Source organism: Mustela erminea, chromosome 1 (assembly GCF_009829155.1).
Source record: "Mustela erminea isolate mMusErm1 chromosome 1, mMusErm1.Pri, whole genome shotgun sequence".
NCBI lineage: Eukaryota > Metazoa > Chordata > Mammalia > Carnivora > Mustelidae > Mustela > Mustela erminea.
In genome coordinates, this window is record NC_045614.1 from 76,294,788 (window position 1) to 76,322,469 (window position 27,682).

A 27,682-nucleotide genomic window follows, 5' to 3' on the forward strand; every position below is an offset into this window, starting at 1 on the left:
AAAATTTGATGGTTTTTGTTTAGGGCTAGTTTGTGATGAAGTAGATGAAGAAAGGAGTAGAACTCCATCCTTGTCTGAGATCTTGCCTGCTGGTATGTCCTGGATTTTCCTTTCTACTAAACTTTTGCCCCTATTAAGCACACTGTCATGGAGTAGTTACAATTACTTTTTTTTTTTTTTTAAATTTAAATTTCTGAAGTTGTTAAAATGTGTAGATGAGATGCTAGAGTAAATAAGTAGCTCTGGAGCATATGGCTATTGGCCTGTTCCCATGAACATTCTGATGAGACAGACTGAAGCGTAGGCCTCTGAGAGAGGCCTTTTGATAGGCATTTGAGATGAGCTCTCTTACAGTAGCTGGTTGGGGCTTTTTAGCCTCTCTATCTTTAGATAGAGAGACTAAAGAACTATGTCAAAGGTAAGTCAGTATCCAGTTGTACTGAGTTTCTATAGTAAATGTTTATGAATAAATTGTTTTGACGTCATTTTCTAGGCCTGATGGTCATACTTTATACTCTGAGGGGACTAGATGGAGTAATTAGAGTCATGAGCTTCAGTTTCCTCACTTCATTTAATTTTTACCACTGTCTTAACCTTGACTTAAATATTGTTGACTTGCCAACAGTTTTAGCATGTATTTAATTAGTGTTGTATATTTTAAGGTTTCAGACTGACAAACTTGTACTTTAACCTAAACAGAAAATCAGGGATAGTGGTGATTAATACATTCTGAAACAAGATTGGTAGGTTTCTTATTCTCATTAGCATAGGTCTTTGAAAGTAATATTACTGTTTTTAAAAACTATTAGTTGTGCCTGTTTTATATTAGTTTTTATATTATCTACGTTTTACTAGTATAACCTTTATCACAACAAATGTAGAAGGCAGAAATAACAATTTTATTGTCTATCCTCTTTTTAGTGATAAGGAATTTAAATCCACCTTCATCAAACTGGGAGGTGGAAAAGTTGAGCTGTGACCTGAAGATCCATGGTTTGGAACAAGAGCTGGAACTGATGAGGAAAGAATGTAATGACCTCAAAATACAGCTACAGAAAGCCAAACAAATGGTACTACAGAATTATTAAATTAAGAAATTCAGTATTCTGTGTATGCTGTCTATAGGATTTATAACTAAGGATTAAATCATAGAGTTAAATATATTATAACTACCTGGAGAGTTAAATTCTCTGAAAAATTTACCTTTATCTTCCCTTTTAATCATTTTGTCTAAAATTTGATATACTATATACTTTTAGCATAATCCCAGAATTATAAAATTTTATTGTTTTAAAGAGCTCATTTTAAAAAAGCTTTATTAGTTTATTAATTTATTGAAGCGTTTCTTTTAAACGCCTTTTTCTTCAGTTTCCTTAAGTCCTTTTTTTCTGTAAAGTTTAAAGAGAACTCGTTTTAAGTTTATCATTTTAATTTAATAATTTGGTTAATATAGACCCCACAAGAGACAACTTAGTTTTTAGAACTCTTGAAAAGAAAAAACTCTTAAGAGTCTACTAATTCACAAAAGTCTCAGTACTTTTGGGGCAACTTCAATTTTCAGCAAATAGCTGAGGAGATTTTAAGAATTGGGTGGAAAAGTAAAAACAAAAAAACCTGCTGAGCTGCTAAAGTATGGTTAGCCAGAAGTCCTCCATAAGTTGCCTCTCAGGTCCTCACCAAGTCTGTTTACTAATACTTTACACTGGGTTCCAACAAAGTTGAACACAAGTTTTTAGATGTCATGACAGATAGTGCTGAAGAGAAAAGAAATGGTAGAAAAAAAGAGGAGTGTAAGAGCAATGTACCAAATGCAGAGTTTTAAAAATAGTTGTTACAAGCAAAGTTCAGTAGTCTAGAGTCAGTCATTATATACACTGAAGTATTTTAAATAAGTTAACCAGTGAGAGAATTGTTTCTCAGCTTAACCATTTTTTGCCCATCACAGCATTCTAACCCCATTCTACCCCAGGTTCCTCTTGGTATGCCAATAACTGATGAAGACACTACTTCCCCTATATTGTTTGACTGCCTACCAGGACACTGCCCCTGAATCCCAATTGTCCTTAAATGGAACTGACAGTTCTTTATTTATGGTGACTTCTTTATTGAAGGTGACTACCCTTACGGATGAGCCACGCATTAAGAATAATGTAGCATTCTACCCTGGCCTCGGCCAAATGAATTCTTCTGAAATGGCCAATGAGAACTGATAAAGGGGAAACACTACAGCGATTACTGTCAGTTTCTATTAGGGCAAAATACTTTTTTTCCTGCTTAACATATGAGGTTAATTTCTGCCTCCCTTTGAACCTGTGATTACAGAAAATTTCTTCAAATGCTTCCAGCATCCTATCCCACAAGCTTAGATGCCTTAGCCCCTTAGAAGCTAGCTAGCTGGCTGGCTGGCTTTTATGCTTGCTTGCTTGTTTATATATGTGTTTCTTAATTTTAATTAAAAAAAATCCCAATCTAATTAACATCCAGTGTTATATTAGTTTCACATGTACAATATAGTTAACAATTCTAACTGCTCATCATAAGTGTACTCTTAATGTCCTTCACAAATTTTACCCATTCCCCCACCTCCCCTTTGATAGCCATCTATTTATTATTAATAGTTAAGAGTCTGTTTTTAGGTTTGTCTCTTTTTCTTTGTTCATTTGTTTTTTAAATTCTGCATATGAGTGGAAAGCATGATACTGGTCTTTCTCTGACTGGCTTACTTTGCTTATTTGCATTATACTCTCTAGATTCATCCACCTTGTTGCAAAAGGCAAGATTCCATTTTTTTAATTGCTGAGTATTAGTCCCGTGTCTGTATGTGTGTCTGTATGTATGTATACAGACTCATGGTTATTCTATTTTTAACTTTTTGAGGAACTTCCAAACTATTTTCAAAGTGGATTATACCAGTTTGCATTCTCACCAACATGCATGAGGGTTCCTTTTCTTCTCATCCTTGTCAACACTAGTCTCTTGTATTTTTTTTTTTAATTTTTTATAAACATATATTTTTATCCCCAGGGGTACAGGTCTGTGAATCGCCAGGTTTACACACTTCACTTACCAAAGCACATACCCTCCCCAATGTCCATAACCCCACCCCCCTTTTCCCAGCTCCCCTACCCCCAGCAACCTTCAGTTTGTTTTGTGAGATTAAAAGTCACTTGTGGTTTGTCTCCCTCCCAATCCCATCTTGTTTCATTTTTTGATGTTAGCCATTCTGACCGGTGTCAGATGTTATCTCACTGTATTTTTGATTTGCATTTCCCTGATGATGAGTGATGCTGAGCATCTTTTAATGTGTCTGTTGGCCATGTGTATGTCTTTTTTGGACAGATGTCTATTCGGGTCTTTTGCCCATTTCTTAAAAAATCATTTTTATTAACATATAATGTACTATTTGCCCCAGGGCTACAGGTCTGTGAATCATCAGGCTTACACATTTCACAACACTTACCATAGCACATACCCTGCCCAATGTCCATAACCCACCACCCTCTCCCTACCCCCTCAACCCCCAACAATCCGCAGTTTGTGAGACTGAGAGTCTCTTAGTGTTTGTCTTGCACCCGATCCCATCTTCTTTCATTATTTCCTTCCCTACTCCTCACAACACCCTGCTTTGCCTCTCAAATTCCTCATATCTCCTCTGCCCATTTTTAATTAGATTATTTTTTAGGTGTTGACTTGTGTTAAGTTCTTTATATGTTTAGAATTCTAACCCTTTACCAGATACGTCATTTGCCACTATCTTCTCCCATTCAGTAGGTGTCTTTGAGTTTTGTTGTTTCCTTTGCTGTGCAGAAGATTTTTATGTTGATGTAGTCCCAGCAGTTTGCTTTTGTTTCCCTTTCCTGAGGAGACATATCTAGAAAAATGTTGCTAAGGCCAATGACAAAGAGATTACTGCCTATGTTGTCTTCTAGTCTCTAGTCTTTCAAGTCTTACATTTAGGTCTTTAATCCATTTTGAGATTACTTTTTGTGTATGGTGTAAGAAAGTGGTGCAGTTTCATTCTTTTGCATATACCTGTCCAGTTTTCCCAATACCATTTGTTGAAGAGATTGTCTTTTCCTCATTGCATATTCTTGCCTCCTTTGTCATAGATTAATTGACCGCATAGGCACGGGTTTATTTCACTGTGCTCTATTCAGTGCCTGTTTTGTGTCAGTGCCGTGCTGTTTTGATTACTGCAGCTTTGTGGTATGTCTTGAAATCTGGGTTGTGGTATCTCCAGCTTTGTTGTTCTTTCTCAAGATTGCTTTGGGTATTCAGAGTCTTTTGTGGTTCCACACAAATTTTAGTATAATTTGTTTAGTTCTGTGAAAAGTACTCTCGGTATTTTGATAGGATTGCATTAAATCTGTAGATGGCTTTGAGTAGCATGAACATTTCAACAGTTTGTTCTACCAGTCCATGAGTGTGGACTATCTTTCCATTTGTCTATGTCAATCTTCAGTTTTTTCCATCAGTGTTTTATAGTTTTCAGAGTACAGGTATTTCACTTACTTGGTTAAGTTTATTCCTAGGTATTTTATTATTTTTGATGTAGTTCTAAATGGGATTGTTTCCCTAACTTCTTCCTGCTACTTCATTATTAGTGTATAGAAATGCAACAGATTTCTGTATAATTGAGTTTGAGTCCTGCAATCTTGCTGAATTCATTTCTCAGTTTTAGTAGATTTTGGTGGAGTCTTTTCAGGTTTTCTACATAGAGTATCCTGTCATCTGCACGTATGATAGTTTTGCTTCTTCCTTAGCAATTTGAATGCCTTTTTTTTTTCTTTCTTTCTTTTTGTCTGATTGCTGTGGCTGCCATTTCCAGTATTGTGTTGAATAAAAGTGGTGAGAGTGAACATCCTTTTCTTGTTCGGGACCTTAGGGGAAATGCTCTCCATTTTTTCCTCTTGAGTATGATGGTAGCTGTGAGTTTTTCGTGTATAATGTTGTGGCATGTACCTTCTTTACCTACTTTATTGGGGGTATTTATCATGAATGGGTATTGTCAAATACTTTTTCTGAATCTTTTGCATCTTTTCTCTTGTTCATATGATGTATCATGTTGATTGATTTGGGAATATGGAACCACTTTTGTATCCCAGCAATAAATTCTACTTGATCTTGGTGAATGATTTTTTTTTTTTTAATGTATTGTTGGATTTGGTTTGCTAGTATTTTATTGAGAATTTTTGCAGCCATGTTCTTCAGCAATATTAGCCTATAGTTCCCTTTTTATGTGGTATCTTTATGTGGTTTTGGTATCAGGCTAATGCTGGCCTTGTAGAATACATTTGGAAGCTTTCCTTTCTAAGTTTTGGAATAGTTTGAGAGGAATAGGTATTAATTCTTCTTTAAATGTTTGGTATAGTTTCCCTGTGAAGCCATCTGGTCCTGGACTTCTGTTCCATGGGAATTTTTTGATTATTTATTCAATTTCATTGCTGGTGATTAGTCTGTTCAAATTTTCTATTTCTTCCTCATTCAATTTTGGGAGATTATATGTTCGTAGGAATTTCTCCATTTTTTCTAGGTTTCCTAGTTTGTTGGCATATTATATTTCATAGTGTTCTCTTACAGTCCTGTGTATTTCTTATAAATATTTTCTCTTACTGCTTTTAAAATTTATCTTTATTACTACTTTTTGCCATTTTATGATTTGCTGTGGACATTTGATGGTATCACTGAGTTTCCTAAACCTCTTTTTTTTTCATTTTTCTGTTCAGTTTGATTTGTTTTCCATTACTCTGTCCTCCAGATCACTCATTGTTTTCTCTGCTTTCTCTAGTCTACTTTTTTATTTCTCTAGTACACTTTTTTATCTAGTGCATTTCTAATTTCAGTTACTGTTACTATTTTTTATCATTTCTATCACTTTTTTGAGGGTTTCACTGAGGTCCTCCCCTCTTCTCAACTTCAGTGAGTATCTTTATGACCATTATTTTAAATTCTACATTAGGCATATTACTTTGTTTTGTTTAGCTCTCTTTGCTGTGTTCTTATCCTTCTTCCTTTTGGGACATAATCCTCTCTTAATTTTGTCTCTCTGTATTAGGAAAGTCCGCTATGTCTCCACTCTTGAAATAGTGAAATGGAAGAGGTCCTGTACTCTGCAGTACAATGTCCCCTGTTCACTGGAACCTCATGTTTCAGGGGTGTCTTCTGTGTGTGTTGTGTTAACCCTACCATTCAGGTTGAGCTGCTTTTGCCTTCGGTCCATTTGTCTGCAGTGGCTTTCTTTGTTGTGAGTGGGTTCTGGTCCCTGTGTTGTTAGTGAGCTAGTTTGGGTTTGCCTAGGGTTTGGCTCAAGGCAGACCAGGCTTTCCCCAGACACAATAGTACTGAAATTCAGGGTACTTGCCTTGTGTTGTGCCTTCAGAAGCTTTTGTTGGTGAGCTGGCCCTATAGTCAGACTACATGTCTATTCTGCTCCCCACTGCAGTGGCCACAGCTGGACTGGTATGTGTGTGGTTGCTGTCCCCTCTCTCCAGTGGTGCTGGTCCTGTCAGGGCTGCCTATACACTGCCTACAGACCTCTTTGGATGGGCTCTGACCAAAGGCATATTGGAAGGGGCAGGTGCACAGGAGAATGTAGGGGCAGGGCATATGGTGTTAGCATGGTTTGATGAGGTCTACTGTGAGAGGGGAGCTGGAGCTGCTTTTGAAAACTGCTTTATTGCTGGTGGGGGTGAGTCTACAGAAGAGTTGGGGCCGGGGGAATTGCAGCCTGGTCTGCTGTGGGAGGGTACCTGCTGCTGCCCCAAACTGTGGAGGCTGGTTAGGTTAGAGAGGGCAGATCTGCAGAAGCATGTAAGGCATGCTATTAGTAACCTATGTGGAAAGTGTGCTGCACTGGTTCCCGCACTTGTCCATGTAAATAGGGTGGTGGCCCAGGGAGGGAAATGGCGCCCACCAGCCCTTTTGTTCTTGGGGAAGTCTCCTCAGGATCCCTGCTCCTCTAGTACGTGCTCTCTTCCATATACTGGAGGCATTTTTCCAAGTGCTGTTTCTTTGCTTTGTCTTCTTGGGGCTGATTATGCTGTGTTTTTAAGGGCCAGGATTCTGTTTCCTCTCATCCTCCCTTTTCTCCCAGAGCTGAGCCCACCAATTTGTGAAGTCCCAAGTGTTAAGCCTCACTGATCGTGGGAAGTGGGGTAACGAGGCCCCTCTGTATTTTCAAAGCCAAATATTATGGGGATTCATTTTCCCTGTGTGTGGTCCCCATACCTGGGGTTGTTGGTGTGAGGGTCTGCTTTTCTCCCTTCCTGGTGCCAATGGTGTCCCTCCCTCCTGCAGATAGTCCTGTGGGTAGATCTGTTTAGCTCCTGCTTGCAATTCCTGCCTCTTCAATATGGCCTCCTCTTTACTTTTTGCTGTGAATAGTTTGTTTTGCCAGTTCTCTGGGTTATTTACACTGATGTGGATGTTATCTGGTTGTATCTGTGGACCGAGGTGGGCATAGGATCCTCCTACTCTGCCATATTTTTCTTCTTTTTCTTTTTCAAAAAAAGACCTCTAAGGATTTTATTTATTTGAGAGAGAGTATGAGATGGGGAGAGCAGAGGGAGAAGCAGACTACCCGCTGAACAGGGAGCCCAGGGTGGGGCTCAGTCCCAGGACCCTGATCATGACCTGAGCTGAAGGCAAAGGCTTAACTGACTGAGCCACCCAGGCACCCCTAGATGCTATTTTTCTCTTTTTTAAGATGTAATTCCAACAAAAGATCTGTACCTTGAAGCTCTGAATTATAATTGTCAGTAAACAGATTTTCCTTGAAAGGATGATGATAGCTTTTTACATAATGGATATTTCATTACAGAGTAGGAAAAAGTACCATGGAATTGTAAAATATTTTGGCTTATAATTACGGCGTTGCTTATTAACTATGTAACATTAGGAATATCTTCTTAACCTGTTTTCTGTAAAGTAGACTTAAAAATCTGTTTTTTTTCCATAAAGGTTAGATAACATGTAACACTTTTAGCACAATGCTTAGTATATAGTGTATTCAGTAAATCAGTGTAGTTCAAAAAACTATGTACACTTAGTATATAGTGTATTCAGTAAATCAGTGTATTTCAAAAAAAAACTTATGGTAATCCAGAAACGCAGTCCTGTTAAGTGGGTGTGGGTGTTATAGTTCAGTTCTTATTAGTTACTCTTTTCCACTAGATGGTGCTAGGGGATAAATTTGCTTTTAGTATAATTTACCTATCATAAATCCATAAAAACAGACATTTGAAGGTAGAAGAAACTTTAGAAATTTTTCACTTACTGCTGAAATGGCATCTGGAAAGACTAAGAAACAGGAATTTAATACAAGAGGAATTGTTTTTAAAAAAATTTAAGACTTCTTACTTTCATAGGAATTTCTTCAGCAGGGAGAGGGGGGATTTAAAATTAAAAAATGCTCATAACTAAGATAAAAAAATTAACAAGGAAAAGGGAGAATGGAATGCTTAATATAAACTTACCAGAAGTTCCAAGTGATGGAAAATCTGGATGTTGTGAGGTGTATACTTTTAAATTTTGTTCAAAGGTATTGCTGATCAGAGTCCTCTTGATATGGAATCAGAAAGGAAGTCAAGGAGAAAAATTTATGTTCATCTTATTAATCTTATATCTACTATAGCCATATTTACAAATACTTTTGAGGTGGTATTTTCTGTGAAACATTTTATAACATCTTTTAAAGTGTGAAAATAGCATTACATGGACATAATGAGAAGTTTTTTGGTTTGTTTATGTTTTTTTTTTTACTCAGTAGATTACTGTTTTGTATTAATGAGATCAAGTTTCCAGTGTCTGTTCCACTATGGCCCTTTTTTCTTTTAATTTTAAATTTTTTATTTTATTTATTTTTAAACTTTATTTATTTTCAGCATAACAGTATTCATTGTTTTTGCACCATACCCAGTGCTCCATGCAATCCGTGCCCTCTCTAATACCCACCACCTGGTTCCCCTAACCTCCCACCCCTTGCCACTTCAAACCCCTCAGATTGTTTTTCAGAGTCCATAGTCTCTATGGCCCTTTTAAACTTTCCCCCAATATTCCAGTCATTTATATTCAGAAAAGTTGATCCTTTGGGGAAAAAAAAGACACTGGGGCCAAAGAAGTTTAGAAAGCACTGGATCTATAAAATGGAGTTGGTGTAAAGTCTAAGGTACCAGGACACCTGAGTGGCTCAGTTGGCTAAGCATCTGCCTTTGGCTCAGGTCACCATCCAAGTTGGGCTCCTTGCTCAGCAGGGAGTCTGTTTCTCCTCTGCCTGCTGCTCCCCCTGCTTATTCTCTCTCTCTGACAAATAAGTAAAAATCTTAAAAAAAAAAAAATAAAAATAAAAAAAGTCCGAGGTACCTAATAATAGCCCAGTTAGTGATTCACAGTGTGCTCTTATGTATACCAAAGTTCTGAGAATTCTTAGCTTGTAGGAACCTGTTTAACTTGAACAGTGTTTCCCAATATTTTATTTTTATTATTATTTTTTAAACATTTTATTTATTTATTTGACAAAGAGATCACAAGTAGGCAGAGAGGCAGGCAGGGACGGGACAGGGCGGGAAGCAGGCTCCCTGCTGAGCAGAGAGCCCCATGCGGGGCTTGATCCCAGGACCCTGAGATCATGACCTGAGCTGAAGGCCAGAGGCTTAACCCACTGAGCCACCCAGGTGCCCCATCCCAGTATTTTATAATGATGGCCCCTGTATATGTTCCATCACAAGGTACTAGTTGGGAAACCAATCTATACTTCTTAACAATTAGAACTTTTTAACTTTTTTTTTTTTTTTTTTTTAAACAAATGAAAGGATCCATCTCAGGAAGACAATCTGAAGAGCAGTGATCTCCAAAGACTGAGCATTTCAAGGTATGAATATTTTTCAACATTCAGAAATAACATACTCTCCTCTGTAGGCCACTTTTTATAGCTTACCTAGATTTCTGTTAGGATTTAACCTTAAAAGTGAATGGATACCATTTGGGTACTGCATGTAATCTCTGATCACAGTGGATTTATAAAACATTTAACTGCTCTTTAGCAGTTGGTTTGAACCAAAGTAGTAGAAAGGTACATACTGTGAAGCCTTAAACAAAATTTTTGAACATGCGATATTTTAGATAGGGCTTTAAGGAGCTAGCTGTATAGAAAGTATTCTGTATTAAATCCTGATTTTGCATGAAGAATTATACATTTCCATATACAGTAATACCACCCTGTCCTTAAGGCAAACTTGGACCACCTTAGTCTTTGGTATAACATGAATCACAAGAGAACTGTTCTCTTGGGATAAAAACAAAAGTAGCTGTAAGAATTCATGTTTTATTTTAACCTTTTTTCCCTTAAATATATATAATTTTTATTTAACATGTACTGTTTTTCACATTATCTTATTTTACATCCCTTCTATATATGGATACTTTAATCCAATCAAAAATAGTGAGTTGACTTCATTGTTGGATCATTTGGCTTCCAAGGTTTACAGATCTAAAGTAAATAATGTGAAATGGCTCCTACCTATTTCTATTGAAAACCCAATTGAGAGAAATGATCAACTAGGTCAAACAATTTGAGGATTGCAGCCAATCTTTTAGATCCAGGGGGTAGGCAAACTTTTTCTATAAAGGAAGATCATATTTAGGCCTTGTGGGTCATAACCTCTTTCTTGCAACTACTAAACTTTGCCATTTGAACAGTTCTTCCGTTGATGCCTTCAAGTTTCATCTAACTTTACAGCAAGGAAGTTATTCCAACAGTGGGTCTAGGTCAGTGTCCATGTAAATTATTTCTTAAAGTTGTCTTTATGATACATTAATTTATTTTAGAAAGAAAGGAGTTTTGTGTGAGCAGGGAGAGGCAGAGGGAGAGGGGAAGTAGACTCCCACAGAGCCTTGATTCCAGCACAGGGGTTCCATCTCACCACCATGAGATCATGACCTGAGCTGAAACCAAGAGTTGGATGCTTACCAGTTGAGCCACCCAGGTGCCCCTTATTTCTTCAAGTTTTCTTAATTTCTTCTGAGCCTCCCCCCTCATTTTGTTGTATTTATCAGCTTATAAGCCTCTTCAAACCATTTTTGGTAAGAAGCAGGGAACAAAGAAATATGTTAGAATCACAGTATGTCAAATGAAAGAGCTATGTATATTTTATATTAGAGGTCTGTGATACAGAATGAGACTTCTTCCATTCATGGGAAATTTTATATAATTTGGATCACATCACCTGAGAATAACTCAAAAAGCTGCCCCCCTCCCCCCCACAACCTCCCTGCAAATGTTTTTTAAGACATATAATGAACAAGACAGTAAGGAATCTCCACACCAGGATTTAAGGGGATAAATACACAAGGAGATGAGTCTAGTTTTTGAGGCTGCCAGGCTATATAATTGTGGCTTCAAAAGTACAGTTATGAATTCTCTAAAGCTTGGTAGTATCTCAGAGTATCAGCTGAGAGAAACAATTTTTAGAAAGATTTGCCCTAAGTTCTTCACTCCAAGAGCTATGTGTCTGCTAAAAGAATTGCATAATTAAAGCATGTCCTGATGGTTTGCTAGTGCTCAAAGTGTACTTACGGTTTTATACAAGTTGGTTTGCATTTATTTTATGTAAACAATGTGGATTGCAAAACTGATTAGGTTTCCCTTTTCTGGTTAGTAACTAGAAAACTAATAACCAAATTTGTAGCTTACCCCTTGGTAAACTTTGTTATCGTGCATTTTAATGTTAGTCTCATTCCTAGCTGCATTTTATCTTGTTTTTCCTTCACCTTACCGTTTATACCTAAGCCCAGTTTATAGTCCTGTGTTAATATTTTTAAGTTACTTCATCACTTTTAAGTGGAACAGTTCAAAGTTTACTACATTAGCAGAAAGGTTAATAGGAATGTTTCCACAAAACCTTTAAGTACGAGTTTATGTATTTTTAAGGATTATTTTTTATTTATTTGTAAAACACCCTTTTTGGGGAAACTTTTTTTTTTTTTTCATATGTCCTCCATATGATGCCAGGTGAATGAGGTACTGTATTGTTCCCTCATATAGAGTGAACCTTTAGTTAATGGAGGCCTTTTATCTGGTACTTACTGTGTAGAATATCATTTAACAGCAGCCCAACCAGGAATTTGGCCTGTGTCTTGCTCATGTTCTGTTTGGTTTTAGCTTTATAGGTTGTTGTGCTCAGTGCTTAAACATATGTAGGTATGGAGTAAACTTATATGGTAAATTTTTAAAAAATATATATCTTTAGGAAATAAGGATTAGGTTAGTGTTTTTCAAATGGTGCTGTGTTCCCTGAGTGGTCATGAAACTTGGTGTGTTGAGCGAAGTATTTTAAACAAATACTGAACAAAATAGAAGAACATATCAGTGTGTACTACACATGGTGAGGGGGGTTAAGTATGGTTTCTCATAACTTACTCTTTGGGTTACAGTGTAAAATGATTCGTTGCTGTGCCTCACATTAAAAAATTCCTAAAAGATACTTGATTTTGGGGAATCACAGTTGTCAAAATACACACTTCTAAATCTTTAGCTCTTGGGTAAGTTATCTCATACTTTTATTTTAGGATTTCTGGGGAATGTAATTGTAATAAATTTGCAGAAGCTAAAGAAAAACACAAATAGGTGAAGTAAAAAATTGGATTTTTCTTAGACAAGGAATACTAATTTCAGTATTGAAGAGTTGAATAGTTTCAATTAAGAAAACTGGGCTTTTACACAGTTTGACTTCATAAGCAGGACATGAAACCTGCTTATTCACATCTCAAGAAGGAGGTACTTTACATTTAAAATTTAGAGGATTGAAATTTGTGGTTAAAAAGGTTGTGTTGGCAGCCAGCATATTGGAGGTGCTTGGTAAATGTGTGATGAAGATGATGGTAATAATGATATGAAAAATGTTACCCCCAGCAGGGCAGCAGGCAGTCCTTAGACTGTATAATTAAAAGATGGCTTTGATCAGCAACATGTTAGAATATGGAGTAATCTCTTGAACCTGTTTCCTTACAGGGAAACTGGTTATACCCAGCTTGTCAAGTTGGTGCAAGAACATGGTTGAGCATTTACTACGTTAGGCATTTTTGTGGGGCTCTCATTTGGGGTGCTTTTTAGTGTTGCATATCAGTGCTCAAGTAGTTTTATAATTTCTTACACACACACATTTGCACCTGTGTCATTTAAAGCAAAACTTGGCTAAATTCACACTCCTGGTTGGTTGGGGAGGGGGACAGAGCCAGCCTATACAATCTCAAAAATACCTAGATAAGTGAAGGTTAGTTGGAACCCCGCTAAAGATTTGTGGGTAATTTGCCTTTTCCAATCTCACTTGATTTAAATACTCTGTTCAAATAAATTAATTTTGTGAAAGTACTCTGAAGACTGTAGCACTTTCTAGTGTAAAGAGACTGTTATTACTTTATTATCCACAAGGGGGAGAGCTTATACTTAGTAATTTGTTGGTTTGGTTTGGTTTGGTTTTTAGCTGTAGTTTTTAATTCAGGTGACATTAAGGGCAAAAGAAAAAGACTTAGATGTATGTTGAACTTGGTGACGTAGTTTTTGGTTTAACCTAATTTATAAGCAGTCTTCATTAAATTGAATTGGAAAATGTGTATCAGACACTGCTTTAACACTTCTGATTGTTTCTTTTACTTTACATGCTTAGCTATTTTGAATGATTAAATGTGTTTGATATTCTAGGACCCAAACATGGTCTTGGATATTTGCTTTTGTTTTCTCAAAGTTAGGTACTGATTTGTCATCTCATGCCAATAACTAAACAGTATTTTTAAACTATTATTCATATCATCACAGTCTGCATGAATTAGCAAGTTTAAGTGCTGTATATGTGTATGCAATGTGAGTAACTCTTTGGAAAGCGTATTGAATACCCACAGTTGCAACAAGGAACAAACCACTCTTCACACTTTAAGATGAGTTCCTATGTGAAACATTCATTGTAACGTACATCTCAGATGTTTACTGGTGAAATGGGGGTGGTTAACTAATTTTTGTTAAGTAATTATTTAACACTTATCAAAAACCTGCAAAAAGCCCTGTGATTTTTAATAGACTCCTGTTTGACAAATGACATTTTCAATAGACTAAAACGTGTAGATTTTCCCCAAAAGCAGTATTAAGTTTATTCTGCTTCTAGTGAAAGAATTGTAGTCTTAGTGTGATAGAAATACCTTGACAAAAAACATATATAACCTTACATTCAAAACAATTTTTTTTTTTTAAAGATTTTATTTATTTGACAGAGATCACAAGTAGTTAGAGAGACAGGCTGAGAGGGGGGAAGCAAGCTCATCACTGAGCAGAGCCCCCGATGTGGGGCTTGATCCCAGGACCCTGGGATCATGACCTGAGTCTAAGGCAGAGGCTTTAACACACTGAGCCACCGAGGCGCCCCAGAACAATGATTTTTGGGTAGCTCTGTTGCACTGTAAGTCAAACAGGATCTTAGATTTAGGTATCAAGAGTATTATACCTTGGTTTATTTAAAGGTTTTTGTTTATAGCTAGATAAAAGTTGATGTATTTTCTAACTTGTTCTACTTATTAAATTTACACCAGTATCTTTAAGAGGCAGTAATGGTCATTTGAATGCTATGAGATCAATTGTTTTTATACTTAACATTTTACATATCCTTGTATAGCAAAGTAGGAATATATATTGAAGATCTGTTTATTTAGTTGGCAATTAAAAACCAAAAAAAATCATGAATATCCATGTCTAATGGAAGAATGAGACTTTACAAATTAGGTGTAAAATAATTTATAACTTCTCAGATAATTGAGGCAAAATACTTTTAATTATGAAAATGAGAGGCATTTATGAAGTTTTAAATTTGTTTCATATAATCCTCTCTCTAGCTTCTTTTCCCTTACCAGGAAATCATCTGGCTCTTCTTGTCTTGTGCTGTCATGTCACATTGGTTTAGACCAACCATATGAGACAGCCCAGTCAAACATAAAAGAATGAAATGCATGAAGCCTAAATTTTAATGTGGATTTGGGTATACATTCAGCAGTTGATATATTTCAATTCACAATGTCAAAACCAAGTAAGAGTTAAATACAAATTAAAACTCTATACATGAATAAACGTCACTGTATTTTTTATCCGATTTGTAAATGAAGACCATACCCCTTGAAGTAGTGTCACAGCACAGCACATTATAGGCTATAATTAATAAGAAATTTGATTGTAATACTACTTTTTGTAATAATTTTCTGTTTAATATAGTTCAGTTCATGGCCAGAATTGTGAATAAGATCTTTTTACTTATTCTAATGCCCATATTTGTTACTTAATGAGGAAGTTTTGTTTATCTCAACTAATTGGAGCAGAAATGCAGATAATGCTCATTTCTTTCCATAAAGAAAGTTATATAACCAGTAACTTTTAAAAAAAAAATCTATTTCAGTGATAATATGCAAAATGCATACTGGGAACTGAAGAGAGAAATGTCTAATTTACATTTGGTGACTCAAGTACAAGCTGAACTACTAAGAAAACTGAAAACCCCAACTACAATCAAGAAAGGCAAGTTAATGTTTGCTGGAAACCCTATTAGAAGAGCAGCTGGCTATCGTTTCTTATCAAAATCTCATCAGATGATTTTGATAAGTCAAAGTATATATACAGTATGTTCACAGCCTACCTATTCTCTGCTTTGGCTTCATTCTCATACTGGTCAACTTCACACATAAAGGTGTTGCTGATGTGTTTTTTCTTCGTACTGTATTCTTTTCCCCTTGTGGCTTTTTTTCTCAGCCAAGTGTTGCTTATGTGTATAAGCCTGAGGTGTTAAGTTTGCTCTAGTTGACCTTTTACCACAACTCCTCCTTTATATTTAAAGAAAAAAAAGAAAAAAAAGACACCAAGACACCGAAAGCTTATTTTTTATTCCAGCGTTACAGAATATATCAAAGACCTAGCTCTTTAAATTGTTTTGAATTACTTTGATGCATTTATTGGGTTCATTTGGTAAACAATTTTTCTTTCCATAAAGGATAGATTGTTTAGAATGGAGTCCAGGTGTTATCCCCTTATCTCTTGCAATGAAATGAAAATTTTCATTGATTTGCTTTTCATATGTAACTGCTTGGCTGACTACACTTTCTGAGTTTGGGCTAATATAGTTACTGTTTTGCCAAAGCTATTTTTATACCTCAATCAGTGCATTTGCACTTTTTATTACATAATAGGTATATTTTTGAAAAGTTGTAAAATTTGAATGCCCTAAGTTTATTTTAAAGGAATGAGATGTGACTTTATATTCACTACCACCTAATTTTAAAATTATATGCACCTCGTATTGCTGCTAAAGAGGGCACAAGAGAATTTTGTTTTATAAATCTCCTCAGGAGTGTTTACTAGTAGCGAAAAAGGAAAACTAAAGTCAAAACTCCTTTCAGTTTCGTGAGAGTTATTTATGAATCAGGAAAACTAATACAGTGCTCTAGCAGGCTCCAACTTAATTTATGGTTCATTTTGCCCTTTGAGTTTTCCAGTGGCCAGGGTTACATTTGAGGCCAAGGTATGTTGATGGGGGAAGTTCCTCCTTTTAAAAGGAACACAGAATAATCTTGTAGGGAGTTTTCAGTGAGGCTCTTTTTTTATGTAATAATTTCCAAAGAATAATATAGGAGGAATGTTCTTTCCATATTTAATAATAACTCATTTGTATGTCCCTTCTGATGAAGGATGCCTTTTGGTATATTGAACCATAAATTTTCTAGCATACAACAACAGTGGCGGGCTCAAGGCCACCACTCCTAACTGCCGCACTCAGTGCTTCGGGGAGTAGAGACAGACTAAATCTACCTTTTTTCTAATCTACAGATCACTCTTGTCCAGAAGTTGAGCACCTTTAACTTCTACTTCTTCTATTCCTCTTCCCAAGAAGAAAAGGCAATGAGCTTATAATGTGGTTCAGTTTTTTATAAAATTATAGATTCAAGTCTTTGTTCTAATTCCTAGCATTCTGCCACAGTTGGTTAAATTAGAAGGGGCAGAGAAGCTCATAAACTCATACTACCATTATGTTGGCTATTACTAAATAACAGCTTTAAAGCAGTTTGTTTTCTAAGCCATTATGTGCATACGTAACATTTTTTTCCTTGACCTATTACTGTAACCACAGCAGAAATATATGTTTATTTAAGAAACAGATTATTATGTATTAAAACTTTTATCCATAAAAACCTTTGGATCAATTCACAATGTAATTATTTCTGAAAAAATTTACTTTTGAAGCACCTATGGAAAAAAGATTTGAATAAGCAAAGGATATTATATTTAATAAAACATTACTTTAGAACAGCTTAGTTTCCACTGACACGTAGTCTGCAAACATTTTCTAGCCACATTATGAGCCAAGAAGGGGATCCTTTCTGTATTTTAACTTTATTGGCTTCTAACTTCTTAAACTATGGAATTCTTCATCTTCATTAATTATTCTGTGATATAGGCAGGACAAGATAACTATGTCCATTTTGGAAATAAAAGAAGTAACACCTGGATGTAAATGACTTAACCTATCTAAAAGTCACAATGCCAGTAAATAGTGATCCAGAATTAGAACTCAGATCACTTTTCATCAGTCTTCAAGTCACAGTGCCCCAGTGGTCATGCAAACTTAGAAATGTTAATTTTATTTCCCGTTCTACATTTAACCAAATTAATGAAGTGTTATGTGTTTTATGATCACAAATGCCTTGACAACTGACATTTAGCCTGTGCTTTCTTTTTAGCCTGTGCCCCAGTAGGATGCATGGAAGACCTTGGGAAAGACAGCACAAAACTGCACTTGGCGAATTTTACTGCAACATACAAAAGACATTCCCCCCTCTCACCGAACGGCAAAAGTGTTTGCCATACCACATCTTCCCCTTTACCAGGAGATATAAAGGTTTTATCAGAGAAAGCAATTCTCCAATCATGGACAGATAATGAGCGATCCGTTCTTCATGATGGTCCTAACTTTCAGGAACACAGCTCTTATGGCAGAAATTCTCTGGAAGGTAATTCTTGGGTATTCCCAAGCCCTCCTAAATCAAGTGAGACAGCATTTGGGGAAACTAAAAATAAAACTTTGCCTTTACCCAACCTGCCACCACTGCATTACTTGGATCAACATAATCAAAACTGTCTTTTTAAGAATTAATTCTGAAGAGATTCATGATTTGGTCATGAGGTTATTGTATCTCCCTCAGTGGCACTCTCAAGAAATTATTTAACAAACTGAAAGCAGATTTTGATTAAACTTTGCAAAGTTCTTCGGTATATACGTTTGCACATACTGTTCCACATTATGTAGTTGATTTTCCAATGTGAAAGAGCACCGTCCAGCTTCACGTTCTGGCTAAGAATCAGACATACGCTACTTACTAATAAATAAGCTTAAGGCGTTTTAAAGAGACAATTTTACCTTTGATAGTAATTGTAAATAACAGCCTCACATAAAGAATGGAATTAAAATTTCTTGGACATGGTTTTATAAAGCATGTGAAATGCCTAAGTATCCATTCGTAAAAATAAGAAGCCATTAATATGAGACAAATTAGAAGTTGCTTTAAGTTGCAAAAAAGAGCAAATGGCAAAATGAGTAAGTTATGTTTCTGTTGACCTACTGAATAAAGACAAAAAGTGTTTATTAAATAATAGCATCTCTTACAGGTTATTCCATCTCCGTATGCTATTATGTTTTCAAAGTTTAAGACTTTTTTTAATCACAGTGTTAAGACTTGAAATAACCTGATCATCAAAGCCAACCTTGTCCTATACATTCCTCAAATCCTAACTGAAAAGTGAAAATGTGTGTGAACTATTATAATTCTATAGTATTCAATGAGAAGCAGAAAGAGCACCACAAAGGTTTTAGTCTAAATCTGTGCCATCAGTGGTCCATAATGAAAATCTAAGTATGTAACTGGATAAAGTCATTTTCATCAGGGTCTGTACCTGATGGTTATGTAGAGCAACTTATAAATTGTTAGTTTATTTGAAATGTAACATTGTACTCATTGAGATAGTGATTTTTCATTAACCAAATTAGGAATTGTAATTCTATAAACCAAATTCTGTGCTGTATTGATCTAGTACAATCATGAAATGTCCCCAGACTTTTTGATTCTAAGTGGTCTATCATTTATAAACAAGCATATAACAAGGATGGCTTCACACAAATCTATCTAAATTCTTACAGGACGGTGGTATTAACATATTAGTAATATAATATATTAGTTGGCTTATACATCTTTTTCCTGAGATAAAGTGTTTCATGTAGGAGGCCTTTATCCTTTTTGATAGACAGTTTCAAATATCTTGAACTCAAAAGAGTATCTCAGATCTCTTCTATATTAACTGAATAGCATACATACATAAACAGTGTTCACCGTTCACCAGATATTTCTGTCTTTCTATTATCTTACTCACTTATTCAGGCTTGTCTGTGATTAATGGAATTGGTGTCAGATGCTGGAATTTATTCTGACCAATGAACACAGCTGACTCCAGGGAGTACAATCTCCTGCCAAGTAATAGAACAAAACCCAATATGCATAAAACAAATACAAGACTCCAGGCTTTAGCTAAAGGAAGCAACTACCTGTGTAATAACAAAGCAGCAGAAACTATTTCTCATGTGGCTGCATAGACTATATATTCTATCTAATCTCTAATGTAGCTTACTGGTTTGTCTTTTTTTAAACCAAGGTTGGAAACTTTTCTTTGTAAAGGAGTAGTATGAGATAATGGCTTGATTAATGTTTTGAACAATGCCAAGAAATTGTTTAATTAAAATAAATTATTTTTGTTTGAAATTGAAGCGAATGTGAAATACTGTCCTTGCCTTTATATTCCAAGGTCAGGTACTATTTGTTAGTTGTTCATTTGATTCATGTAACAGGCATTTGTCTTGTTAAACCAGTTCTTCTAAGCGGAAAAAATGTTCTTTCATATGAACAAGAGGGTGGCTATCCAACAGGTATGCTAAAAATCAGTGGTTGTATGTTCTTTACAGTGTAAAGTGCTAAATAAATGATGTGTAGGACTCTGATAAAGATTAACCAAAAACTTTTAACCAGCCACAAATTTAAAAATGTATGCTTTATGATCATCTCCGTTGTACATAAGATTCAAAGAGAAATGGGAATGGCCCATCATTTGATAATCTATTTGAGATGGAAAAAAAAATTTAAAGATTTACCTGAGGGGAGTAGGGAGGAGAGAGAAAATCTCAAGCAAACTCCCCACTGAGCACCAAGCCCAACCAGGGGCTGGATCCCAGGACCCTGAGATCATGACCTGAGCTGAAATCCAAGAGGCAGATGCTTAACCAACTGAGCCAGTCAGGTGCCCCCGAGATGGAAAATTCTATGTTGATTTCTTTCATACTGCTTGAAATTTGCTCCAAAGGGCTTCCCTTGGAAATATCTTTAATCTTTAGCTTTTTATAACCCAGTTTACATTTATATAACAGAATGAAGAGAACACGGGTAACAACAAAAAGCCACTCACTCCTTCCTCTTGGTCTCCTATTAGTGAAAATAAAATCTGCATCATCTTTAAAAGGAAATGGAGATTCTGCCCAAATGGAACCTATTCCTAAGCAGAGCAGGGACACACCTACGGGAAACATTAGAAACCAAGTAAGTAGGGGAAAATTCAGACTTAAAGACCTGAGACCTAATCATGGAAAAACCATAATGATCTGATCCAGAGAGGCTACATGAACAAGGCGGATCTTTAGGGGCAGAAAATCTGTGCACTATTTCTTCACAGAAATAGCTTCAGCCAGAGGTATGAATAAGCAAGCAAGACAACAACTGAGGCAGCTGTTTTAGAGCAGACAGTGTGGTGGCCAAGCAGGATATCCTGAAAGCTGTGATAAATGGTTTAGTTTCTGGCAGAGGAATGAACATACATAATACTATTCCAGTACCTGTGGAGAAAGTGACATCTACAGAAAATAAATTTTCCACATAAATTTAGCTCCTCTGATTGTCATCCAAATTATAAATTAGCCACAGATTATATATTTCACTAGCTTTTTAAATTTACTGCCTTTTCTTCATTTGCACCATTAAAAGTAAGGTCCTGTGCGCTAAGAAATGTAATAGGTACTGAAAAGCCAACAGAAGAATATAGGCTGGATGATGCCTATGGTATGTGGTCTCTAGGTTTCTACATTTGCTGTGCTTTTGTCTGCTCTAGTAATCTTCCTTTTGATCTGTGGGCTGGGAAAATGTGGTTTCTTTGGTTTTCAAGTAAGAGTAAAATAGTTCTTTGAGTGGTTCACTTGAGTAAAGTATGGAACTTGAGCATCACACTAGTTCCTTAGCATCCTATCTGCTTTAAACTAAGTCCTTTAAAAAAAGAATAAGCTCAGATCTATTTTATGGGATAGGGGTCAAGATTTAATCTTGTCCTAGTATGTAGTAATTTCTATTTGTGATTTTAATGAGAAATACATAGAAACTGGTTGCCGTGGCTATAGTGGAGCGTTAACAGCTCATGGAAGAAAAGAAAAGCAAGTTTTGATATAAAAAACTGGGACCAAATTATTGTACTTGGACAATTTTTTACATTAGCTCCTGAAATCATTAAAATATTTTCAGTAACCAGATGAACAGGTCGAGGAACATAATTCATTTTAGGAAACTTTCCATCAAACATATAAGTAAAATTAATTCATCTATTTCTTTATATGTTTCCAAATAATCCTTTACTACTTCCAACAACCATTAAAGAGCATTTTCCACATCTGAGGCACTGTCCTAAACACTCTACTTACTTGCAATAATCCTCACAATAACTAAAAATTATTTCCATGGTTACATACCTAATAAGTAACAGAACCAAGAAGGATTCTGGTTCATCACTATTCTACTATACTGCCTTATTAATACCTCTGATGGCTGTCCATCCCTACTTTGGTTACTTCTGATCCCTATGATTACCCATTAGTCTATACACTGGACAAAAGGAATATAAGGTCTATATAGAACCCTAAATCTCAGTATCTCTGTTACAGAACTGTAGTTGTGGGAAATTTACCAAAAAATCCATGATGACCAGGCAGACCATATCCCATTTCACTATTTACTACTCCTACCATATTTGACCCACCTGACTTTAAAATTAAAAAAAAAAAACTTTATTTCAGATAAAATTAGTATTTCCATAATTTAGAATAAAGCAAACACTTCCTTAAGTCCATTATTTTAGGTGATAATGATTTCCGTGAGTATCAGAGCTTCTAAGTATCTGAACACTTGCCTACATGCTTGTGGGAAGCTTCTGTAGCCTTTTCTTGGTAGGAATTCCAGTTTTTCTGAATTCTTCCCTTTCCTTCAGGTATTCCATTTTGCATTCTTCATAAAAGGCTGGATCATTATAACTACAAGAAGGAAATGAAAATCTCGTTTAAAAAAGTGAAACTTCACGAATGTTTTAATTTTTTTTTAATTTTTATTTTTTTTTTAAGATTATTTATTTATTTGACAGAGAGAGATCACAAGTAGGCAGAGAGGCAGGCAGAGAGAGAGATGAGGAAGCAGGCTCCCTGCTGAGCAGAGAGCCCGATGCGGGACTCGATCCCAGGACCTGAGCCAAAGGCAGCGGCTTAACCCACTGAGCCACCCAGGCGCCCACACGAGTGTTTTTAATATAAGCTTGGTTTAATAATATTCAGACATTTCACCAGGTACAATCTTTAAAAGTAGATTTTAAGAAATGGTCATAAACTTACTGTAAACATTAGGCTATCAACCTGCCTTAAGAGGGCAAGGGGGATGTTTTTGAATGGCAGGATAGAGTGATGAGAAGCACAGCGCCTATCCTCAGGGAGCGCATGGCGTTCTGGAACAGGAAGGAAAGGCTGCACCACAAGGAAAGATGCAAAATGCTGGGCCAGAGGTATGGCCCAGTGCACCATGGGAACCTGGGAGAGAAGTGGGGAAAGGAGAGGTGGCAACAAGTGCAGGAGTTGCACTTTAACGGACAAGAGAAGTCCAGACTGAAGGCACACTGGAAAGGAACAAAGATGAGGAAAAACAATGAAGAACTGCAAATAACTACCATTACAGCAGATTATGCATATAAGACAAAGAGCCTGGAATAAAGCTAGACAGGGCAGGAGCCACATCATGAAGGCGACTGTATGCCATATCCAGAAGTCGAAATCTATCCTGAAGGCAATGGGACACTATTAACAGAAACTCAAAGATCAATTCTATGTCGTAGGTGAGTCAGGCCACATGCTACAGCCCAAAAGGGGGCAGCAGGGTTCAGTGCAGGATGCCCAGTAGTAAGTAAACTACCACAATGATCCAGAAAAGAATGATGAGGGCCTAAGCTAATGGAGGAGAAGTTGGGATGAAAAGGACAAAATCGATTTGGGGGAGATGTAGGTAATAAAACCAATAGGAAATAACCATTTAGAGTTAAGAGAGAGGAGTCTAAATTCTAGACACATGATGCAGGAGGAGGAAAAGGAGGGGAGTTCAGTTTGGGACCCGAAGAGAGCAGAAAAATGTCATGACCTATAGGAAGTAACTGAATCCACGGGTGTAAACTGAGCTGTCACAGACCTAAGCATGAGGAGAGAACCGGGAACCCATTTTAAGGAATCAGTTAAGGAAGAAAAGGCTGAGAAGAAATGAGATGTTGGAGGAATAGGAAAGAGTGTAAGGGATGCCAGATAGAAGGGAATTTTAAGGAATTTCTGGAGGTCAAGTAAAAGGAAGGAATGAAAAGCACTTCACTGCATTTGGCTACCAGGAACCTATCAGAAATTGAGGAGCCGCAGTTCCAGTGGAAGGGGGCAGAAGCGAGGCTGCTGTTTACTAAGGAATGAGTGAAAATGAGACAGAGATAAATGAGAATAAGCATTCATATTTCAAGATATCACTATGAAAAGATGAGAGGGCAGTGGTTAACTTCATTTCACAGTAAAGCAGAGCACTTTCTTATTCCAAAATGAAGATATAGACTGTTGAGACTTCAGGTCAAGCAGTAAAATCCTTAACTCCATCTACTTTCAGTTTCATTTACTGTTTCTCTCCTAAACAGAAGCAGCCTCCTCCAACCCTTCCCAGCCCCTTCCCCCAAAACAGACTAGAAGTTCTTTCTCCTTATTTCCAGGGGGTAAAAGATGGGAGGATATTTAAATGATTAACATTCAGATAACAAAAACAAGTACAATTTTTAAAAAGAGCTACCCTTTACTCACTACCTCCTATGTGCCAGGCACTGTTGTAATGAGTTTATGTATAGTCCCCCATGATCACTCCGTGAGGAATAATTTTCCCATCTTCTGTGAGGAACTTGCCTGAGGCTGCATGGCTAGCTAAGCTCTGGCTGGTCCAGAAGGTAAGCCCCGGCTGCCCTCTCCCCAGCTGGCACTCCTGCCCCTTTGCTCTAATAATGCCCATCTGAGAGGGATGGATAATATGGCAAACTAAGAACAAGTTATTATGATGACTAAAACTGAGGTGTGAAATCCCTTAATATACAACAGAATTTAAATTCAGTCACAAAGAAGTTTAACAGGTTCGTTTATTCATTACACATCTCTTGGGAACATGAGGAAATAGGAATGGAAGAAAAACAAGTCACAGAAGGAACTCTTACTCTCTGATGAAATGCTTAGTACAGGTCCTGGGCCATAAGTAAGGGTGTTTCCTCATCCATAAATGTAGAGATTAACTTCTCAAGTCTTCTAACTACAGAATTCTAAAATAAGTTTGTAAATTTAAATGTATATGTACATTAGTTGTTCTCAAAAACAAAAACAAATATTTGATTCAGATAATCACTTTTTATATAATTCCCTAAGGAAGCATCAAACCGTGCGGACCTATGTTTCAAGGGCTAGAGAAGTATAGAAGGAAATAAGGGTTAACCAAAAAGACCTCACAACTGTCAGTTAACAATACTAAAGTATTCTGCAATATCATCAATAATGTAGACAATAAAATGTGTGGGGAGATACAACAGAAAGCACCTGGGGTGACTGAGTGGCTCAGTCAGGTGAGTGTCCGACTCTTGGTTTTGGCTCAGGTCATGATCTCAGGGTTGTGAGATCAAGCCCTCATCAGGCTCTGAGCTCAGCATGGAGTCAGCTTGACATTCTTTCCCTCTCTCTCTGCCCGTACCCTGGTACTGCTCTCTCAAAAAAAAAATAAAGTCTTTGAAAAAAAGAAAGCACTTGCATTCCAAGAATTTTGCAAATTTTTACTTTAATATTCAACTACATGTCAGTGAACATGATATTTAAGAATTATTTTAGGGGCACCTGGGTGGCTCAGTGGGTTAAAGCCTCTGCCTTCGGCTCAGGTCATGATCCCAGGGTCCTGAGATCGAGCCCCGCATCGGGCTCTCTGCTCAGCAGGGAGCCTGCTTCCTCCTCTCTCTGCCTGCCTCTCTGCCTACTTGTGATCTCTGTCTGACAAATAAATAAATAAAATCTTAAAAAAAAAAAAAAGAATTATTTTAAAATTGATTAACTTCAAAAATCTAAATTTACCTTTGTATCCTTCATTTTATCTTCATTTGGATTTATTACAACTTTCCCAGGAGTTAAAAATTATATTAATCCCCAAATCACAAGGCTGGCAAATCATCTAATTCAGTACCTTTTCATTAGAAGAGACAAATATAAGCCCATCTATAATATATTCTACAGTTCAACCTCTTCATGAAAAGGAATTTGCTGTCATATGAAAAATCCTGCATTTTTATTTGCTTGACCTCATATTTTTAATCAGATATAATGTTGACCCATGTAACTTGATAATACCTTTCATAAATAAATAAATTGCTTAATATTTAACAAACTGAAGTCTCAGATTGAGCTAACAATATCAAAGATCTGATGGGGTGAAGTACAAAATCTATTACATGTAATGAGTTAAATAACAGTCTTACCTGCTACATGTATTAAAAGCATAGAGAAGCACCAACAACGTGGTGACTACTTACTGAGCAGTTAGGCATTCTTTCAATGCAGAATTTTCTTTCCGGCATTTTACTACCATAAGGATTCCAGAGTCTTTGCAACATTTGGTAAAATCTGAAAAAGTTTGGAAAGAAAAAAAAAACGACTTGCAGTTACATCAAAATTTTTAAAGATTCCTTAGAGAAAGAGAAAGAGAGAAAGAGCGTGGGCAAGGGGAGAGTGAGTCCCAAGTAGATTCCGTACTGAGTACAGAGCCCAACACAGGGCTCAATCCCATGACCCTACTGAGATCATGACCTGAACTGAAACCAAGAATCAGATGGACACTCAACCGGCTTAGTAGACACTCCTACTAATTTTTAACAGCTCTAAAATACTCACCACTTAACATCTATTACTTAGATTATGCTTGGCACATAGAACACACTCCAGAGAAGACATGCACACAAATAAAAGGCAGAACAGGATAAGCGCCATTAACTTTGCAGAAATAAGGGATGACTCTGAAAGGGCGGGGGGGGGGGGGGAGAGGACCTCTGAGGAGGCCTCCTAGACACAGAAGGGATGTGGAGAATAAGGACGATTCCTAACACAGAAGAGGGGTCTCTTTTACAAGAAATGAGTGCAAGGGTGAAAGGAGAGTTGTTTGCAGATATGGACCTCTGGCCTCTAGTCTCTGCAGGTCACCTGATGGCATCAAGGCACCCACTTTAAGCCAACCCTGCCAAAGGGCCTTCCTATCTGATAATAGGGTTCCCACTCCATTCCCAGGTCAACTCTTAGATGTCCCTGGAAACAGCTTTCTGTCAAATTTCCATTCTAGTAGTTTGTCTTTTAAATTGTACTAATCCCTTGGTATCCTGCCTTCTCAACACTCCCAACTCAGAGAAGCCTGGCGCCCTAATCCAGTCTGCTTTGGAAAGTCAGACTTGGTCCTCCGTTATTCTTCCCACAGGACAGTGTGCTTTGCTGCAGCTCCCGACTATTCTGGTCCTTCCTCTTGTCCACTGGCTACTCTAGTTTCAGCTCTGCCATCTCCAGTCTGCTCTAAGTAACGAACCATTTCCATGTCAGACTTCAATTCAGTATCACCCTCGCATAGAAGCTATAGGTAAAACACAGTGTCTTCTGAGTATCTTTTATAATTCCTTTAATGCAAAATTATCAGGATTTCCCTCTTTTCTTGAACTATTACCCTTCTAGTTACTAGAGGATATAATTTATAATTATCTTAAAGCAAGCAGGTAATTCAGGGGTCTCCCTGATGACACAGAATATGTTAACCAAAAGTTTAAACCTAAGCAAACTGGAAATGACTGGAATCTATTAAATGCATTAAAAAAAAACCTCAGGAGAGGGGCTGTGCTGGGACAAGAGCCCCACAGCACAGACATCTGTGTCTCCCTGAAATGTCACAGCATACTCTGACGGAGAAGCAGCAGAACAGGAACAAGGCCGAGAGATGCAGGCAATGACTTTAATTCAAACAGTTTAATGTGTGTGATCACATGAAAGCGGGGGACATGAAGTAACACTCCACGTCAAAGACATGTAGGATTCTCTTCCTTTAGCTGCTTGTTCTCCAGTCCTGGCAGTCCCACCACTGCTCTCCGACCCCTGAACTCACTCAGCTATCCTTTTCTACTTCAACTACAAATATTCTGTTCCATTCTGTGCACATGAGTTGAGCTCCTGAGCCAAATCAGACCAAG

General features: G+C 36.9%; 2 protein-coding genes across 4 annotated transcripts in view; one reads left to right on the forward strand and one right to left on the reverse strand.

The window, feature by feature from the left end:
* AZI2 (5-azacytidine induced 2) overlaps positions 1 to 19,837 on the forward strand; it is a 35,793-nt gene extending 15,956 nt beyond the window's left edge. The window contains exons 5-9 of one of the 2 annotated variants that reach the window (XM_032322649.1): positions 922 to 1,070; positions 9,810 to 9,868; positions 10,696 to 10,764; positions 15,429 to 15,547; positions 17,761 to 19,837. In XM_032322649.1, coding sequence (XP_032178540.1) covers positions 922 to 1,070; positions 9,810 to 9,868; positions 10,696 to 10,764; positions 15,429 to 15,547; positions 17,761 to 18,173 — 809 coding nt within the window. In that variant the 3' untranslated portion in view covers positions 18,174 to 19,837. The remainder of the gene's footprint in view (positions 1 to 921; positions 1,071 to 9,809; positions 9,869 to 10,695; positions 10,765 to 15,428; positions 15,548 to 17,760) is intronic. The other variant, XM_032322735.1, reaches the window with a different exon arrangement.
* The window catches only part of CMC1 (C-X9-C motif containing 1), a 96,869-nt gene continuing 87,663 nt past the window's right edge, over positions 18,477 to 27,682 (reverse strand). The window contains exons 3-6 of one of the 2 annotated variants that reach the window (XR_004281043.1): positions 25,994 to 26,084; positions 22,289 to 22,409; positions 20,528 to 20,635; positions 18,477 to 19,538 (exon numbers count right to left, since the gene is read on the reverse strand). Coding sequence is in view for 1 of the 2 variants with exons in the window: in XM_032323262.1 (XP_032179153.1) it covers positions 22,289 to 22,409; positions 25,994 to 26,084 (212 nt within the window). In the remaining variant the exon portion in view is untranslated. The remainder of the gene's footprint in view (positions 19,539 to 20,527; positions 20,636 to 22,288; positions 22,410 to 25,993; positions 26,085 to 27,682) is intronic. The other variant, XM_032323262.1, reaches the window with a different exon arrangement.